Source organism: Natrix helvetica (genome assembly GCF_964273705.1).
Source record: "Natrix helvetica genome assembly, chromosome: 1".
Taxonomy (NCBI): Eukaryota; Metazoa; Chordata; class Lepidosauria; order Squamata; family Natricidae; genus Natrix; species Natrix helvetica.
The window spans coordinates 72350673-72369960 of NC_138548.1; the positions used below are offsets into that span (position 1 = coordinate 72350673).

Here is a 19288-nt window from a genome sequence, read left to right on the forward strand (position 1 = left end):
GTGAACAACAGCCTAATCAAGGAACTACCAAAATGGAAATAACACCCCCACCAATCTACAAATGCTTCTTACCTGGGTAATGAAACATCTTCAAGAAAAGTAGCAAGTGTAGAGAGTTCTAAGGATGCCACAGTTCAACCCTTAATACATATATTATCTTCTATTGGTATCTAAGTACAGTGTAACTTCAATAGTACTGACTTTTCAGCACTTGATTATTTCCAGGGCACAAGATGGCAGTAAGATATGCACAGAGTTAATCACTCTGTGCCTTCTGCTTGTGTATAAGAATGTTATTTGTGGTCACTTCCTTCTGTCTTCCTTCTCAGATGCATATAGAACAGATGCTCCTTTGACTCACTCCCTAGTAGGAGTAGCAGGCTAGATGGTAATCTTCGCCTATCCATATTATATATTTGCTGTAAATAAATCTTCTTTTTCTATTAGTTATAAAGCCTGCTTCGTTAGTCCTTGTACAGATTGGATCCCCACTCACAGGAACTGCAGCCCTTTAACCCTTAATCACAGAACTGAGGTCATAGTGACTACAACGGTTTTCCAAAATATTCGGAACACCCTTATTTTTTGAAATGGACCGTTTGTTAATAAAATTTATAAAAGTTGCTAATTTGATCAATACACGAACATTGCAACTATACAAAGTAAATTTAACAAGATATCCCATCTATGATTTTCATAGATTAAGAAAATTGTATGAGTGGTCATTAGGACCTCATGTCTGTAATAGCGTAGCTGAAATATTATGTCTGTGGTTAAGTGTTAACCTCAACTAGGATACTTGGTTTAAATACCTGATATGGCATTATTGCAATTATAATTATAATATAATTGTTAGAGATATCAGATTTAAAGTTAGAATTAAGACAGACTGAAAGAGGCAGAAGAAGAAATGGGGAGCTTTTACTTCCCATTCAGTTAAGCTAATTTTAAAGTCACTTCTCAAACCTTAAACTATTGTCAATCTTAACTTTAGTTTTTTTACAATGTTTTCTTTATAAGGCACAATGTTAATTTACTTAAATTAATGGCGGGCAAGATTCATTGTGCTTTGCTTAATAAATTAATCACAACAAGCTTTTAAAATGAACCTGTTTTGATTAATCCAACACGATGACAAAAGCTAGAATTGGCTACCTTCATTTCTAACATCATAGAATTCAAGGGAGCCACTTCTGCCATTGGGTTTGACCTCTTATACAATGCAGAAACCCAGATTACTGTTTTCCCCACAAATGTCTGTGTAATATTCAGTTAAGCATCTAATGAGAGGGAATCCACCATTTCCACCAACTAATTCTTTCATTGAATTCATTTGGTTGACCATTTCCTAATAGTTAACCAAATGTTTCACATTCTGAAATTAAGGAATATTGTTTCTAATTTCCTTTTGGATATTTGGTGAGTGGTAATTCTTATTATGGCATGAGCAGCTGAAGAAATGGAAACCCACAAGATGACAAATGATTAGATTAATCCACATCTTAATGTCTATATGTTGTCAATTGGAATCCTTCAGTTAATAACTGACATTTTGAATTATACACACCTCATGGTCCTGCAGGTCATTTTCTAGTTTGAGAACCTTCTTCAAGGCACCCGTGACAATGCTCTTTCTTTTGTGTAAAAAATCTTGCTCTTGTGAACAAAGGTCATATCCCAAGCGGAGGTCAAGATTGGTCTTACTGAATTAAACACACAAGGAAATACATGTCAGCATACCTGTTCCATTTTCATCTTTGGAATCTTCTTCATTACTTGAAAATGCTAATGATCAAGGAAATCTTGAGTGATAGCTTGTTTTCCCCCCAATAAACCTATAGTGACTACATAATAAATGTAACACGAAAAGAACAATTTATAAAGTAATTTGTTTTTAAATGGCAAATGACAATATTTATACAATGTTTTTCCATAGTATTTATTTTGATTTTCATGTGTACAAAACAGAATGCCATCATCTATTCTGCTATTAAAAGTGACATTAGAATTCATGCCACATTACTACGTATATATTACATATACATGTAATTACAACAGAAATGAAAAATATTTGGCCTTAAATAATATAAACACTACTAATTCCTTTAGGAACATGTTCCCAAACAAAAGTTGGGAAAATAAAACAGATTAAAACAGAAATAGTCAGAATAGTTAAGATTGTAGCCATTACCATCCAAGTTAGGATGGATGTCTTACCAGTCTTCTGTCTTCACATGCAAAGCAAATTTCTTATTCTGAAAATTCAGAATACAAATATAGGTTTCTTTACATTATTAACATCTTTCATTCCAGGAATCATCTATAATTTCTGGCACACACATAAAAAAGTGAATATAAACATTTCACCTGCTGGGCCAGAAGTTCAGAACCCATGAACTGGTTACTGGATAGTCCATATTATTTTAATGGGACATATGATAACAAGTAGTTATGCTTATGCTTTAAGAGCTCATTTTTGAAAACGTGAATATTTCATGGATATTTTAAGTAATTAGTCAACATAGTTTGCAGCAGGATATAAACAGTCAACCAAATAAAATTTGTAGCCAACTGAGAAGAAGTTTGATGTAGTGAGTAAGGCATTAGTCCAAGCTAGAAACCAGGAGACTGTGACTTCTAGTCCAGTGCTAGGCATAAAGCCAGCTGGGTGACCTTGGGATAATCACTCTGCATTATCCTTGGAAGGACACAATGGCAAACAACCTCTAAGAAACTATGCCAAGAAAAGTACACAGATTTGCCCAGGCAGTCACTAGGCATCCAGAAGGACATGAAGATATATAGACACAAACACAGACACAAACACACAGTCAAACAACTATACAGTTTTTAATGAAAGAATGAATTGTATTTACATCCATCTGCATATTACAACATGCTAGTACAGCTCCTTTTCTCAAAATCTTGAAGAATTTTCAGTTGAAGAGTGTTTAAGTTTAATTTTACATTTGAAGCATAGGTTGGTGATAGCAATTCCTGTCTACTATTTTTATCATACTTGATCATTACTACAATGATGTTTCTAACTTGAGAGTTGTTTTCTGAGATAAATCAGTAAAATTTGTTTGATGCAAAGAACCTTGAATTCAAGTTCAAAATGCAATTGATTATATTGAGATGGTATGTTGATCTTTCCACTGCTAGGTCTGAGGTCCATAGGATTCAACAGAAGAAACAGAAAAGGACAGAGGACTGCAGCCAAAAAAGCAAAATATTACCCCTTTCTTCTGCATGAATAGAAACACAGTCTATTCCCCAAAGTAACAAAATTTTCTAATTAAATTCTTTGGTTCCACATTCTGTTGCTTTACTTAACTAATATATTATTACATGATTCCCAGCATGCAATTTATTGAGCATATCAAAAATCTTTGGTTGAAAATGCATACCTACATTGTTCTTTTTAGAACTTTTATATTGCAAAAACATATTAAAAAAAACAATTGATAGGAATTGGTGCAGATCTCCTATTCCAGATTATTTTCACACACATTTGAGATTTTTTTTTCATGCAGATAATACCATCATAACCATAGTTCAGTTAGAACATGTGCTATGGCAGAGATAAATTACCTTCCCCTTCCCTCCCAGCCCAGATTGTGGGAGAAGTCAATTTAAAACATGGAAGCAGTTTAAAGCAATATTCAGCAAAATTCTACTCTTACCTCAGCTAATACTATTTTCTTGTTCTGAGGAATTGAATTTACTTCCACTTTTACAGATTTTTCTTCTTTATTATAAGAACATGGCTCCTGGAAAGATAATTACACTTCTGTACCCAAAAGAGTAGAAATTTGCATAATATGTATATGCAATCAATACCCAGATAAGCAGAGATTAACACCGAGATTAATATTAGACCAACAATCAAGCACTGTAGCTAGTCAAGGAATTACCAACTCAAACAAACAAACAGTAAACAACAATCTAATAATAGAACCACCAAGACCATGGACATACCACTTACAGGACAAGCCACAAGAATATAAACTGAGAATAAATCCCCACTGCCTTCTAGCACTGATGATGTTGCTTAGCTGTGTAATGAAATGTCTGCAAGAAAACAACCAAGCTCAGAGAGTCTAAAGGGCCCCCACAGTTAAACCCTAGGGCAGGGGTGCCCAAACTTGGGAACTTTAAGACTTGTGGACTTCAACTCCCAGAATTCCCCAGCCAGCCATGCTGGCTGGGGAATTCTGGGAGTTGAAGTCCACAAGTCTTAAAGTTCCCAAGTTTGGGCACCCCTGCCCTAGACAATAACTATTTTCTTCTATCAATATGCAAGTTGTGCCATTCTTCAATATAAATATATACAAAACTGATACAATAAGAACAACAAACAGAGCCTTTAATGAGAAAATGATGTTCGATAATAAACTCACAAATAAATAATCTAGATCCTCCTCTGGTAATCTAATATCCAATGTTGGATGTATATATTTAATATAGTGAAATGTAGTTTCCATACAGAAGTCAAAACCCAAACTAAATTCCTTATGTTCTTCATGAGATCCTTTTGCAATAAGATATAGTCTTTTTTCTATAAAAGAAAAGGAAAAGAGTGTTCACAAAAGCAATTGCATATGTTTTTAATGCCACTTTAAAAAAAACGAAGTCAGTCTGCAATGGAAGAATCCATCTGGAATGCATTACAGCAATCCAGTCAGAAGAGGCCACTGAATGGATCAGTATTTGCTGATAAAATGACTAATTTAAGACAATCATGTGATGGGTAAGATTAGGCCACATTAAATGGAATATCATCCTTAATTTAAAATGGAAGGAAGGAAGGAAGGAAGGAAGGAAGGAAGGAAGGAAAAAAGAAAGAATCTCTAAAATGCAAATTTCCCCATCTGTCTAATATAAACTGCCAACTCAAGCTGAAGCTGGAAATTTACCATCCACCCAAAGTGTATAATGAGGCCCACTTGTACAGATACTGTATGTGCATATGGATATCTATACTGTCAGAAACCACAACAAATTAATTGAATGAACACTGATGAATCTCAGCAGTGGTGGGTTTCAAAAATTTTTAGAACCTCTTCTGTAGGTGTGGCCTGCTTTGTGGGAGTGGCTTGCTGACCATGTGACTGGGTGGGCATGGCCAACTTGTAAAATGTCATGAAACTCACTTAACAACACTCTTGCTTAGCAACCAAAATGTTGGCTCAGAAACACTGGCATTTGAAGCACGCAAGTCTTAAAGCTGTCAAGTTACAAGACCCTTGCACCGCTAACCCTTTAGAAAAAAAAACTCCAGGGACTTCCGGTGGTAACGTGGAGGCGAGTGGGGGGAAGAAAGCAGGGCTCTGCTCTTCGAACCCCGATATACACGCCTGGAGGATCCCCCAGGGGGATACGCTGAGCCTGTAGGGTGAAGTGGAGAAGTAGGGATACCCCAGAACGAACGAGGCGGAAGGCGATCGCCCGTTACGACTGGGGACACCCTTTTTAACCCAGCGTGTAAACGTTCGCCGCTTGCTGCACTGAATGGTGGACCTGAAGCCTCGGCAAACCACCAAATAGAAGAAGGAAGGAAGAGAATTGAATCAACTTTTGCTACATTGTTGCAATGCCTGATACAAGTGAACACAGCGGAGAGTTACAGGCTGGGAAAAGACGTACCTAAACTATAGAGGAGAACGGGCAAACAGGGAGACTCCAGAGATCTGGCGTGAAAACCCCATCAAAAAGGCCATTGAAAGAGGTGAGAGCGACACTTTAAAGTTTAAAAGGAGCCCGAACAGAAACGAGGGGAAAAAAAATACGATCTGGCTGAGGCTACTGCGGACTCGGGTAGCAGGAGAAAGGAGACAGAAGGAGACTTTGAAAGATCGTGCTAGACCGGGGAACAGCAGCAGACAGCCATTAATTATAGAGCAACAAAGTATCAAGGCGGAAGAGAAAGCCGACGAAATCGCAACATTGTAACAACTTAGAAGTGCCGGAGTATCTGAGCAAAGTTAAAAGAAAGGACTTGAAAAGAACTTAAAAGAATCTAAAGAAGCTCTAAACTTAAAGAAACACAGAGGAAAAAGTGGTGAATGAACTGTCTATATTAACTTTATACAATTGTTATAATCTTTATAATCAATTATTTAAATTAATCAATATTTAAGACAAATAGCGTTATTTATATATATATTTATTGCTACATTGCTATAACCATAAATAAGTAAGCGTGAATCCTGGTGGCAATTACTAGCTATATATGCCACAACCATTTAAATAAGTTTAAATTTGACATTATTAAGAAACAATCTAAGCATTTAAGTACTTAAATATAGCACTGTAAATGTTAAAATGAACAAATATTGAGACTCTCCCCAGTCCTCCCTCCCTGCCTATATAACCCCTTCTCCCAACACCTCTAGATATTATTGTATAATAATAATAATTATTATTATTATACTGTATTACTTAAAATTTATATAGTATACTAAGATTAATGCGAATATACTAAGACAAAAAAAAAAAGAAGGTGGGGGGAAAGATTGAATGCCAGTTTGGGACAATATATACAAGATACTTTCAGAACAAGATAAAACTATAAGAGAAATGGCAGATATAACATCAACAGCACTTAGAAGTGGAAAAAAGATGAACATCAACCCTGCAATAAACCCAACAACAAGGGGTTCGCCGCCCCCCCCCAACATCCAAAGGGCCAACAGAAGAAATGAATGAAACAGAAAAAACAAAGGTGGGGTCGAATACTGAAAATATACAGACAGTGCTGCAAACCATTCAAGAAACTATGCTAAAATTCCAAGAAACAGCAACAAAAAACCATGATGAAATGAAAAAAGATATGAATGAAATGAAAATAGATATGAATGAAATGAAAGCAGAGATGTGTGAAATGAAAAATGAAGTCAAGAAAGATATACAGAAATTAGATGATAAAATGGAAACTATACAACAAGCTCTGGGAAAGAATGAACAATTAATAAAAGAAGTAGAAAAAAGAACAGAACAGACAGAAACAAAAATAAACCAGGTTGAACAACAAATGAAAGCATCAAATAAAAATCTAGAGGAATCACTTATTCACATGGAGATGGACCGTGCAGCTTTCTACCTCCGCTTTCAGAATGTGACAGAGGTAAAAGGTGAAGACCTAACTACGATAATGTCTGGCTTAATTGCAAAAACTTTAAACACAGACAAGCAAGAGATCATAAATGAACTCGACGACATTTATAGAGTTACCACCAATTATGCGAAGAAACATCGACTACCCAGAGAAGTGCACATCAGGTTCGCGAGGAAAAAAGTAAGAGACATACTATATAAAATAACAAGAGAAGAACCGATGATGTACGAGGGGAAGGAGATACTAATATTAAAACAAATCCCACGAAGAGTGAGGGAACAGAGAAGAGACTACCAATTTTTGGCCACGCAATTAATTAAGAGGGAGATACTATTTAGATGGTTAATACCAGAAGGGATGTTAGTAACATGGCAGGAGAAGAGAATTAAAATTGATAACCTTGAAAAAGCACAGGAATTATACGAGCAATTAATGTATCCAGAAGAGAAACAAAACACAGAAGAGGAAATAGAATATAGAAGAAGGGAAGAAAGACAACAAAAGGCAAGGGAGGGAAGACAGGGAGGACGTAGCAGGGAAGAGGAAGAACAACAGAAAGAAGAAGAAGTAAGACCAAAAACAAGAAGTCAAAAAGAAACTAGAGACAAATAAAAATAAGGACAAGTAGAGATCTAGGAAAATGGAGGAAGAAATCCAACTACTATCTGTAAATGTCAATGGTTTAAATTCACTAACAAAAAGAAAACACATCTGGGCAAAATTAATAAAACAAAAAGCAGACATAATATGTCTACAGGAAACACATATCAAACAACAAGACATAAAATACTTAGAATGTCCGAAATTGGGGAAATTATATACAGCATCGGCAGAAGAAAAAAGAAAAGGATTAGCAATTTATGTTAAAGAGAGAATAAAGACAAGCTTAATCTATGCAGATCCAAGGGGAAGAATATTAATTTTAGAGATATGGATAAACCAAAAACCAATATTGCTGGTAGCAATTTATGCCCCAAACGAAGACCAGAAAAATTTCTATTAAAAACTATATGAAAAAATCAGAGAAATTGGAGGGGAAAACATCTGTATAATAGGAGACTATAATGCCATAGTAGATAGCAAAATAGACTATGTAAGTGACAAAAAAACCAAAAACAAAAAAAAAGTATTACCAACAACATGTATGGAGATGATGGAAGAGCTAAATCTAATAGACATCTGGAGAAAAATGGAACCAAATAAAAAACAATTTACCTTTTACTCAAATCCACACCAATCTTGGTCACGGATCGACATGGCATGGATGAATAAGGAAATCGGGGCAGAAATATATAAAATTGAAATACTACCAAACACCTGGGCAGACCATAACCCCATTAAAATAATCTGGAAAGGGGAAAAAAAAACTAGACGAAGATGGACATTAAACCTGCAAATATTAAAAGAAAAAGAATTTATCCAAAAGTGTAAGAGTGAGTTGGGACTATTTCTCAAAGAAAACACAAAAGAACAGACATCAATACAAAATCTGTGGGATACCATGAAAGCCTACATACGAGGAATCATTATAGCTTATGCAGCAAAAAGAAATAAAGAAAAATGGGCACAACAGAAAGCATTAGAGAAGGAAATTGAGAACCTAGAAAAAGAACTCCAAAACAAACCACAAAGTGACAAAATTAGAAAAGATTGGATGCTAGCGAAACACAAATTAAACATACTAGTCCAGGAAGAAATAGTAAAACACTTAAAACTAACGAAACAAAATTTTTTTGAACAAGCAAATAAACCAGGAAGGTGGTTATCTTATAGATTGAGAAAAGAAAGAGAAAAAAGACTAATATATCAACTCCAAGAGGAAACGGGTGAATTACAACACACAATGGAAGGGAAAAAAAAGATTGTACATAAATATTTCGAGAAGTTATACAAGGGGGAACAAGTAGATGACAAACAAATACAAGAATATTTGAACAAAGAAGAACCCCCAGTAATACCGGAAGAGATGAAAGAAATGCTAACGAAACAAATAACAAATATTGAACTGAAACAGGCAATTCAAAAACAGAAAAATAATAAAACACCAGGTCCAGATGGATTCCCAGCAGAATGGTACAAAACGATAAACGATCTGAATGAATCAATAGAACCCCTAATGTTGGAGATGTACAACGAAACATTGACGAAAGCAAAAATACCAAACACATGGAGGGAAGCATACATTACGTTAATATATAAAGAAGGTACAGACCACAACCAAATTCAAAATTACAGGCCAATCTCGTTGCTGAATGTGGACTACAAAATATTTGCAACAATAATAGCGGAGAGACTAAAAAGATTACTAAATGATTACATACACCCAGATCAAAATGGATTTCTCCCAACAAGACAAATTAGAAATAATACCAGAATAATTGCTAATATCTTGGAGTACTATGAGGTGCATACAGAGAAACAAGTGGCACTTGTATTCCTGGATGCACAGAAGGCATTCGATAATTTAAATTGGCAATACATGAAACAACAAATTAAAAATATGAATCTAGGAAATAAATTTGAAAAATTAATAGAAACAATATACTCCACCCAAAAGGCAAGCATACTATTGAATGGGGAGAAGACAGAGTCTTTTGAAATAACGAAAGGAGTGAGACAAGGCTGCCCACTATCACCTCTGCTTTTTATTCTGACGCTAGAAAGCCTTCTGATACGAATTAGAAAAAAACAGGAAATAAGAGGAACCAAAACTAAAAAGGAAGAATACAAAATACAGGCCTTTGCGGATGACCTAGTATTTATCATAGAAGATCCATTAGAAACAGGGAACAGGTTAATGCAAGAACTAGAAAAATATGGAGATGTGGCAGGACTAAAAATTAATAGAGAAAAGACTAAAATAATAACCAAAAATTTGAAGGAAAAACAGAACAAAGAATTAGAAAAAACAATAGGACTCCAGGTAGTAAAGAAAGTCAAATATTTAGGAATATGGCTAACTGCAAAGTGCTCAACCATAAAAGAAAATAATTACACAAAATTAGTGCAACAAATTAAAAAAGACCTAGAATTATGGGGGAAACTACAACTATCGCTATTAGGGAAAATAGCAACTATAAAAATGAACATACTACCAAGAGTCCTATATCTATTTCAAACGATTCCCATAAAACTAGAGAAAACTTTTTTTACTGAATTGAATAAAATAATACTAAAATTCATCTGGCAAGGGAAAAAAGCTAGGATAAAACTGAAAGCATTACAGGACGATAGAAGCAGAGGTGGTATGGGACTACCTGACTGGGAACTCTACTACAATGCAGCAGCACTAATTTGGATTAAAGATTGGATAAATCTAAAAAACAAAAGAATATTAGCAATAGAAGGCCACGACCTACAAACAGGATGGCATTTTTTCTTATGGGAAGAGAGTAAAAAGAAGCAAAAATATTTCCATAGACATTACATTAGAGAAGCATTAATTCAAGTCTGGAATAAAATTAAAGCAAAACACTATATGAAAATACCGGCATGGCTTTCCACCATGGAAGCCATGATACACCCCAATACGCTAGATTTATCAAAAATGGTTAGATATAGTGAAATATTAGATAACCAGGGGAATTTGAAAACGAACCAAGAACTAAAAGAGAATAATATCAATATAGATTGGTGGCCATACCTCCAAATACAATCAAGATATAAAAAAGATATAAAAGAATATGGAATATATACGGAATTGCAACAAATAGACAAAATCTTAACTGGCCCAGAAAACAAATTTATAACGAAAATGTATAAATATTTGTTAGAAATAAACTTAGAAGAAGAAATAGTTAAAGGATGTATGATAGCATGGGCCAAAAATTTTGGTTATAACATAGATCTAGCGGATTGGGAAAAAATTTGGAATATAAATTATAAATTAACGAGATCAGCGACACTGAAAGATAATATATATAAAATGTTTTATCATTGGCACCTACCACCAACAAGATTAGCAAAAATGTACCCAACACTGAAATCGATATGCTGGAAATGTAAAAAAGAAGAAGGGACCTACTACCACATGTGGTAGACATGCCCGGAATCGCAAAAATACTGGAAAAGAATCTGGAAGTGGGCACAAGAAATTACGGGGGAACAAGTAAAGTATAAACCTGAAACCTTTTTATTAGGAATAATTAAAGGGAACTATACAAAAAAAATTAAATATTTACTAACACATATATTAACTATAGCTAGAATTGCCTTCGCCCAATGCTGGAAGCAAAACAATACACCGCCAGATGAATTAGTGATAAAAAAAACTTTGGAGTGCGCAGAGATGGACAAACTAACTCAAAAATTACAGGACAAAGAAGAATCGGAATACTACGAAATTTGGAATAAGTGGTATGAATGGTTGGATAATAAGAAAAACATTTAAGCCGAAAACAATATACATAAATAAACATAGAACTGTATATAAAAATAGGTAAATATGTTAAATATCATAAAAATGTATAGATAAAATGACATAAGGATTGTAATATATGGTAAAGAGAGGAAAACATACATAGATACGACGATGTAACATTGTACAAACTGTTGATATAAAGAGTGTAATATGTGATAAAAAGACAAAAACAATAAAAAATTATTCAAAAAAAGAAAAGAAAAAAAAACTCCAGGGGTGTTCAAACTTGACAGCTTTAAGACTTGTGGACTTCAACTCCCAGAATTCCTCCGCTCGCTCTTCATCTTGATGATGTGCGGACAGGCTGGGGGAGGGAGCTAGAACCGGTTCTAAACGGCACTGTAGATTTGTGGAACCTCTTCTATAAAAGAGGTTAGAACTGGCAGGAACCCACCCCTGAATCTCAGCCACTTATAAACCATCCCATTTATAAAATCAGTTTATCTCCATCTTTGTATACCAATCATTCTCTCACATCGAAAAACTGAAATACACATATGTGAATGCCTACCCTTCTCTACTCCCTGCAGAAACAGGAAACAGAAACAAAAGTATTAGCCGTGCTAGACAGGAAAGAGCAAAGACAGGAGAGAAGAAAGTTGGCTCAAGATATGCCAATGAGAGCTGCCTACTGACCAAGAGTACAGGAAATAAAGAAGTTCTGTTTAGACTTCACCCAAAAACTTAGGATTTACCAAGGAAGTGATCAAGCAACCCTTCCAAATTAAGGTATCCATACTTTTCTGCAGAGAGCTCTACAGTTCATTTATTCTCAGCCTGGTCTTTTATTCTTCTCAGCAGATCTAAGACCACCCACCAGTCCCAATTCACAAGTAGTTGATGTACTGTAGAAAGAAAAATTCAGCTCCATGTTCTCGTAGAGTAAATACAATATACAATGTTACCTGGTTCTTCACTTATTTCAAATGATGATATTTCTTTATTAGAACTTGAGTAGAACTGCTATAGGTTAAAGAGATCATTCTTGATGAATCGTATAGAGGACCCTCCCCATGAGACCTTTTGTTTGTATGAGTTATATTTATTGATAAGTACCATATCCAACATTAAAACTGACACCTTTGCTGCAGTTGCAGCTGCTGCTTTCCACGTGCTAGGGATTTTAATCTTGTTTAGGCTGGCAAAATTTTGAGGAGCCTTGGAGCACACGTTTAAGAAACATTGGAGCAGATAAATAACGACAAACAGAAGACATCATAAAGTTGCTTAGTGTCGCCTCAGTGAGACGGGCGACGTAGAAGTTTAATAAAATAAATAAATAAATAAATGTCTGTACAGGAGAAACTCCATGTAGTACCAGAAATGTCAGGGACATGGCAGCCACCCTACTTCAAGGCCTGGAAGAACAGTCAGGTTTTTTTTTTTTTAATATCAGCAGGGTGGGAGCCACACCCTGCATGATTACAGATGCTACACCTTCTCTGAGTTTACAGAAAAAGTAATATTACTTGAGTTTCGCGCCTTTTTCTTCTCCACCTCGACCTCCAAACAGCGGACTTGTCGAGACTATAGAAATGCAAAGAAATACAAGAGGACACTCAATTCAAATTGAAAGGGTAAAATTCCTGCTATTGGTTTTCCCTCTGAATGATAAGATGGTATGCCAACCAGCATTGGGGGGGGGGGGGATAATATCCACTTCCTATAACATGATATGGCTGAGAACAGCTACTGAAATGTAACTCACCTGTTAACATTTTTAAAGGCAAGTGACAAATGTTTTCCATGTAAGTATATATGTATTTAACTATACATAAAACACACACACACACACATTCAAAATCTAGTAATAGTAATAAACGAAACATAGATTTATATTTATTAAACTATCGCACCTATATATTTTTTAAAAACATTTAAAATCTCTTTTTTTACATGGTGTATATATATCCTATGCGGTGTGCAGGATATACTCTGTGCATAACTGTATACAATCGTGCGTAATTGCATGTTACTGATATAATTATATTTTCAGGAAATTAAATACTACCATCATCCTAAAATAATATTCACTTGGACAAACAAGATAGAAGGTCAACTGTAAAAGTCCAAGGTTTAATTATGAGATACTTGAAAAAATCAAGTAGCAAATAGCACTTAAACTTACATACTGCTTTACTTATATACTGCTTTTACAGCTCTCTCTAAGTGGTTTACAGAGTCAGCATATTTCCCCCGACAATCTGGGTCCTCATTTTACGCACTTCGGAAGGATGGAAGGCTGAGTCAACCTTGAGCCGATGAGATTTGAACTGCCAAACTGCAGCGAGCAGTCAGGTGAAGTAGCCTGCAGTGCTGCACTCTAACCACTGTGCCACCTCGGCTCTTAATTGAAAGTTTAAAGTGTCTGATTCCTTAATCGAAAGTTTCAGATATCAGTTAGGAAAAGGAAAAGGGATCAGATGGCTTAGTTGGAAATTGCATTCATTTCATTCCCTTTTCAGAAAAGGTATTAGAGAAAGTAGATAAAATACTTACCAGAAGAACTCCATTTGTAATGATTATTTCAGAAAATCTTGATCTAAAAAAAAAATCATATTATAATTACTTTATTTATTCAGCAAGGTGGGATTTTTAAAGTTACTGTTAAAAAAAGCAATTCCTAGAAATGTTGAAAACAACCAGTGGTAGCTCAGGATGTTTAAAATGCAAAGTTTCTTATGCATTCTTATAAATGCAGAGGACTGCTAAGTAATAGAATATCGTTAGATCTTAGTATTAGTGAAGGAAAATATTGCACAATATTTCATACAGATGACAAGCAGGGACATAGTAAATTTTGTAGAGATTATTTAGATTCTGATTTTACCCACCTATGCAGTAACTCAAATTCTAATTCCAGCTCCTCATTTTCCTGAAATTAGAGGAAAATAAGTGTAAAATGTCCTACTGAAACCATTCTAAAAGGGTTTTCTAGGAATTCTGAGAGTTGCAATCTCACCACAACTGACACAAAGATGCCTATTCTTTGAATTACTGTTATGTTCAAGCATAATATTATCTGGATTTTAACCATAGTTGCAGAATTACAGTCACAACACTAAATCATAATGGATGAACAGCCACATCAAATGGAGCTAAGAATAGAATAGTAAATAAAAAGATATTAATTTTCATATCTTCTGAACAGCTCACTCTTAATATCACTAGCATGTAAAACAGGGGTGAAATTCAGCAGGTTCTGATAGGTTCTGAAGAACCAGTAGCGAAATTTTTGAGCAGTTTGGAGAACTGGCAAATACCACCTCTGGCTGACCCCAGAGTGGGGAGGGAATGCAGATTTTTCAGTATCCTTCCCCTGCCACACCCAACAAGCCACGGCCAACAAACTACGGCCGGTAGTAAAAAAAAATGAATTTCACCACTGATGTAAAAAGATAAGTTGGGCTGTATGTGTAGGTTTGCATGGTTGCAGTATTTACATTTGTATATCATTTCCATTGCTCTGAGAATGATATGCAAGACCACAAGTTCTACTAACTCCATTCCACTCTCATTATATCTACAAACTAATGGGCTAGCCTCAAGAAAGGAAAGACCCAAACTCATCTCTCTCTGTCTAGCTCTCTAGGCTATAATTGATTGTTAACAACTATTACAATTCTTTCTAGAGAATTCTTATTTTAGAGGCTATCATATTGAGCTCCTGTTCTTCAAAACGTGTATGTATGTATGCATGTGTGTGTGTGTGTGTGTGTGTGTGTTGTATTTGTGCTGATAAATAAATAAAGGGAGACTAGTATAGATCTATTTCGAGCTATTTAGCTCTCATCAGCTAGCCATACCCTTACTGGGATTTGAACCTGGGAGTAGTGAGCTTCCTCCCATATTTGGGCATACCAGGGGTTGTAACACAAATACACACACACACACACACACACACACACACACACACACAAACACACATATCTTTACGGAAACATTATAAAATAGTTTTCAATGATGGTAAAATGATGCTAGAATAAAACACAGTAAAAACAAAATAAAAATAAGATAGAAATAGACTTCTGCAAGCAAATGTTCTCTTCAGTTACTACATAATTTTGGATTCTAAAAGTAAATGCCTGCAAACCAAGACAATTGCTTCCCCCCCCCCCCAATAGGGCCAAAAATCTGTGTACAGTTTTGCACCAATTTCCCCTAACAAAATTTTTTGCAAGGCATTTTTCACAATATGAACCTAACCATAATATATTTTACATATGCATTTTTACTACAGTTTCACTACTGTTTAGTAAAGCGTGAAAATAAAAGAATAACTGTGTTCTAGTTTGTATATTAATTCAGGGTGTAAAATGATTACGTCAATTTGGTGTGTGCATGCACATGCCAAATAATGTGCATGTTCACTTTTGAGTAAACACACAAAATTGCTCTGTTAAAATGCTAATTAAGGTTACAGACCTTTTGGTTGCAGTTAAAACTCATGAGCACTTTTTCATTCAGTGGCAATTTTGCTGTATCAAAGCGTACAGTGAAAAGATGGTCATCTTGACAGACATCATCATCAACAACACTCAGCTCCAACACATTCTGGTAAAAGAAATAAAAGGTTGCTAAAAGGTAGATATGTCATAAAGTGGGGAATATACATTTGGATGGGGATAGCATTGGGCAAAGAGAGGTTGAAGGTTCTTTAGTTTAGGTAAAAGGAAGTGTATGATGAGATGTGCTGTATATTTCATTCTTTGCTGTTATTAAAAAATAGGAATCTGGTTGAACTGATAAGAAAGCAGTTCTGTAGGACTGTGGAAGTAGATACACTTTGCATGGTAGGTCTAACAGCTGCTCAAAATGTCAAGTTTTGGAAATGGAGGCTAAAAACACACTGATTATGGGCATCTAAAGAAGTACCAAAGGTGCTTTTTCAAGAGGCAACTGGAATAGAATTCTTTATTGGCCAAGTGTGATTGGACACACAAGGAATTTGTCTGGTGCATAAGCTCTCAGTGTACATAAAAGTTATAAGTGTTAAATCATGATCATAGTCATCATAAAAATACATTCATCATAAATCATAAGATACAACACTTATTGACAGTCATAGGATACTAAATAAGCCATCAATATAAATCATACCAGGAAACTAAATAAAACAGTATAAATTGTAAAGATACAAGCAACAAAGTCATAGTCATAAGTAGAAAAGGAGATAGGAATAGGAAACATGAAAAGAATAATAGTAATACAGCCTTACTAAATAGTTTGACAGTGTTGTGAGAATTACTTGTTTAGCAGAGTGATGGCATGGGGGGAAAAACTGTCCTTGTGTCTAGTTGTTCTGATGTGCAATGGATGGTGGGGAATAGAAGGATTTATATTCATTTCAGACAGCTGTTCTTAGGAATATAAATCCTTCCATTCCCCACCATCCAGTCGGAGCTGCAGAAGCTTCTTGGATGAGAAATGATGGATTTCTTGGATTCTTCTGATAAAAACACCAGGAGTTTGGTATTTTTATCATAGAAATTAAGGCTGCATTTGGCTTCATGCTGCAAGCTTTGCCCCTGTTATGCACGAGTGAGGTTTCGTGCTGAATATTGACAAGGAACAGGGCTAGTATTGCCCTGTTAAAACTCCCATTGCTACCCCCTTGTGCGCCAATGAGCTTCCACTCTGTCAGTGCTTGGATCCAATGCACCAACTACATAGAATTCACAAACTTAAGGCACAGCATTTGAAATATAAATGAATATTGCCTTCAAGTCTATGAAGCAAAGGAATGAGCTTGGGCCATGAGTCTTGGAGTATACTAACTTCTGACTGGCCATAGCTTTCCTAATCATTCATCTCTCCCGCCCTGCCATGATCACACAGCCACTGAAACTAAAACTAACAATGAGCTGTTTACCTTTACTCTGGGCTGCACCATGAAATGAAAGGTTTCATTCCAGACAGGGTCTTTGCAGTTGCGAATGGTCTTTGTTTGGAACTGTGCAGAAGAAGCAGTTGGCAGTTGCAACTTCGAGTAGCAGTCAGAAGGGCTTACTGTTGTAAAAGATCAATGTATAAATAATTATGTGACGGGTGATATTACTCAGTAGTATACATTACAGAGGCAACATTGGGATATCGAAAGAGGAACAGCGGGTATACTTTCTGTATGCATAATATCTCTTGAACCTCCCCCTCCTTTGATCTGGCCCATATTTGCAATCTAATGTTAGAGGGCATAGTAGAATGATGTACAGGTTGTCCTTGACTTACAACAGTTCATTTAGTGACCGTTCAAAGTTACAACGGCACTGAACAAAAGTGACATGCCAACTTTTCACACTTACAACCATTGCAGCACACACACACACCCATGGTCACGTGACCGAAATTCAGATGCTTGGAAATGGACTCATATTTATGACGGTTGAAGTGTTCCGGAATCATATGATGACCCTTTGCGAACTTCTGACCAGCAAAGTTAATGGAGAAGCCAGATTCACTAAACAATCTTGTTACTAACTTAACAACTGCAGTGATTCACTTAACAACTGTGACAAGAAAGGTCATAAAATGAGGCAAAATGCACAACAACTCTCATTTAGCAACAGAAATTTTGCCCTTGATTGTGGTCATAAGTCGAGGACGACCTGTATATGGTAAGAAGATAAAAAGTAGTCAGGGTGTGGTGCATCTATGTATAAACTGAGTGGGGTTTGCCCTCTTTTTATGTTGGCTTGTCTTAATACAATAATTGTTGCAATTGCTGCTTATGACTGCAAAACCTGGACTCTGAAAAAGGCAGATAGGGGAAGGGTGGATATGTTTCAACTGAAGTGCTGGAGGTGACTATTACCCATCCCATAGACTGCAAAAATAACAAAGTAGTCCTAGACAAAACCTCACCCAAAATATCGCTTGAAGCCAAGATGGCCAAACAGAACCTGTCGTACTTGTGTCATGGGAGCCGACTCGCTCGATGTGTCATGAGAGCTGACTCGTTCGAAAAGTCAATTGTGCTCAGCGAAAAAAAGAGAAGGGGCCTTCCTAGTACTTGCTGGCTGGACACTGTAAAGGATTGTGCTGGGATGACCATGGTTGTGTGGGACAGAATGGCATGGAGAGTGCTGATCCATAGAGTGGCCGAGGATTGGACATGACTGAAGGGCTGAGAATGACAATGGCTTCCCTTGCCAGGTTTGGTGGGAGTGACCTTGGAGGTTCTTTGGCTGGGCTGTTTACTGTTAGCTTGTTTGGCAGTTCCTTGATTGGGGTATTGTTTATTTCTTGATTCTTGGTCTGATGTTAATCTATGCTCATTTGGCTGCTGATTGCTGGTGAGGAGGTGTTTTGGTTGTTTTGCTTCCTTTTTTGGCTTGTTCTTTGTCTCTTTTGCATAGTATTTAGAGGTTGTTTATGTCTAATGTGTTTATTAATTGAGAGCAACCCCCATCCCTTACTAGCACTGATGATGTTATCTAATTTGTGTAATGAAATATCTGTAAGAAAACAAGCAAACCCAGAGAGCACCAAAGACCCCTCATTTCAACCGTAAGCTACAAATATTCTCCTTTATTTTATCCAGAACTTCTGAAAGTTGTACTTCAACAGCAACTGCAGGCTGCAGGTTCTACGTGTGCTTTAAATTGTAAGTTAGAATGACACTCCTTGCAGTGTAAAAAACTATTAGGAGAAAAATGAAAGAGTCAGAGAAACATGCCTTCTGGCATGCATTTTCCAAACTCAACTCTCCTCCATATAATCAGTATTTTAAAATGCAAGGACCTTAAGAA

General features: G+C 35.9%; 1 protein-coding gene across 1 annotated transcript in view; it reads right to left on the reverse strand.

The window, feature by feature from the left end:
* LOC309387007 (cytosolic phospholipase A2 epsilon-like) overlaps nucleotides 1-19288 on the reverse strand; it is a gene marked incomplete at its 5' end in the record, with an annotated part of 51724 nt that overhangs the window by 31447 nt on the left and 989 nt on the right. The window contains 9 exons of the mRNA XM_081943059.1: nucleotides 1568-1703; nucleotides 2218-2255; nucleotides 3687-3773; nucleotides 4404-4561; nucleotides 13010-13067; nucleotides 14040-14082; nucleotides 14375-14415; nucleotides 15966-16094; nucleotides 17413-17549. Of these exons, the coding sequence (XP_081799185.1) occupies nucleotides 1568-1703; nucleotides 2218-2255; nucleotides 3687-3773; nucleotides 4404-4561; nucleotides 13010-13067; nucleotides 14040-14082; nucleotides 14375-14415; nucleotides 15966-16094; nucleotides 17413-17549 (827 nt within the window). The remainder of the gene's footprint in view (nucleotides 1-1567; nucleotides 1704-2217; nucleotides 2256-3686; nucleotides 3774-4403; nucleotides 4562-13009; nucleotides 13068-14039; nucleotides 14083-14374; nucleotides 14416-15965; nucleotides 16095-17412; nucleotides 17550-19288) is intronic.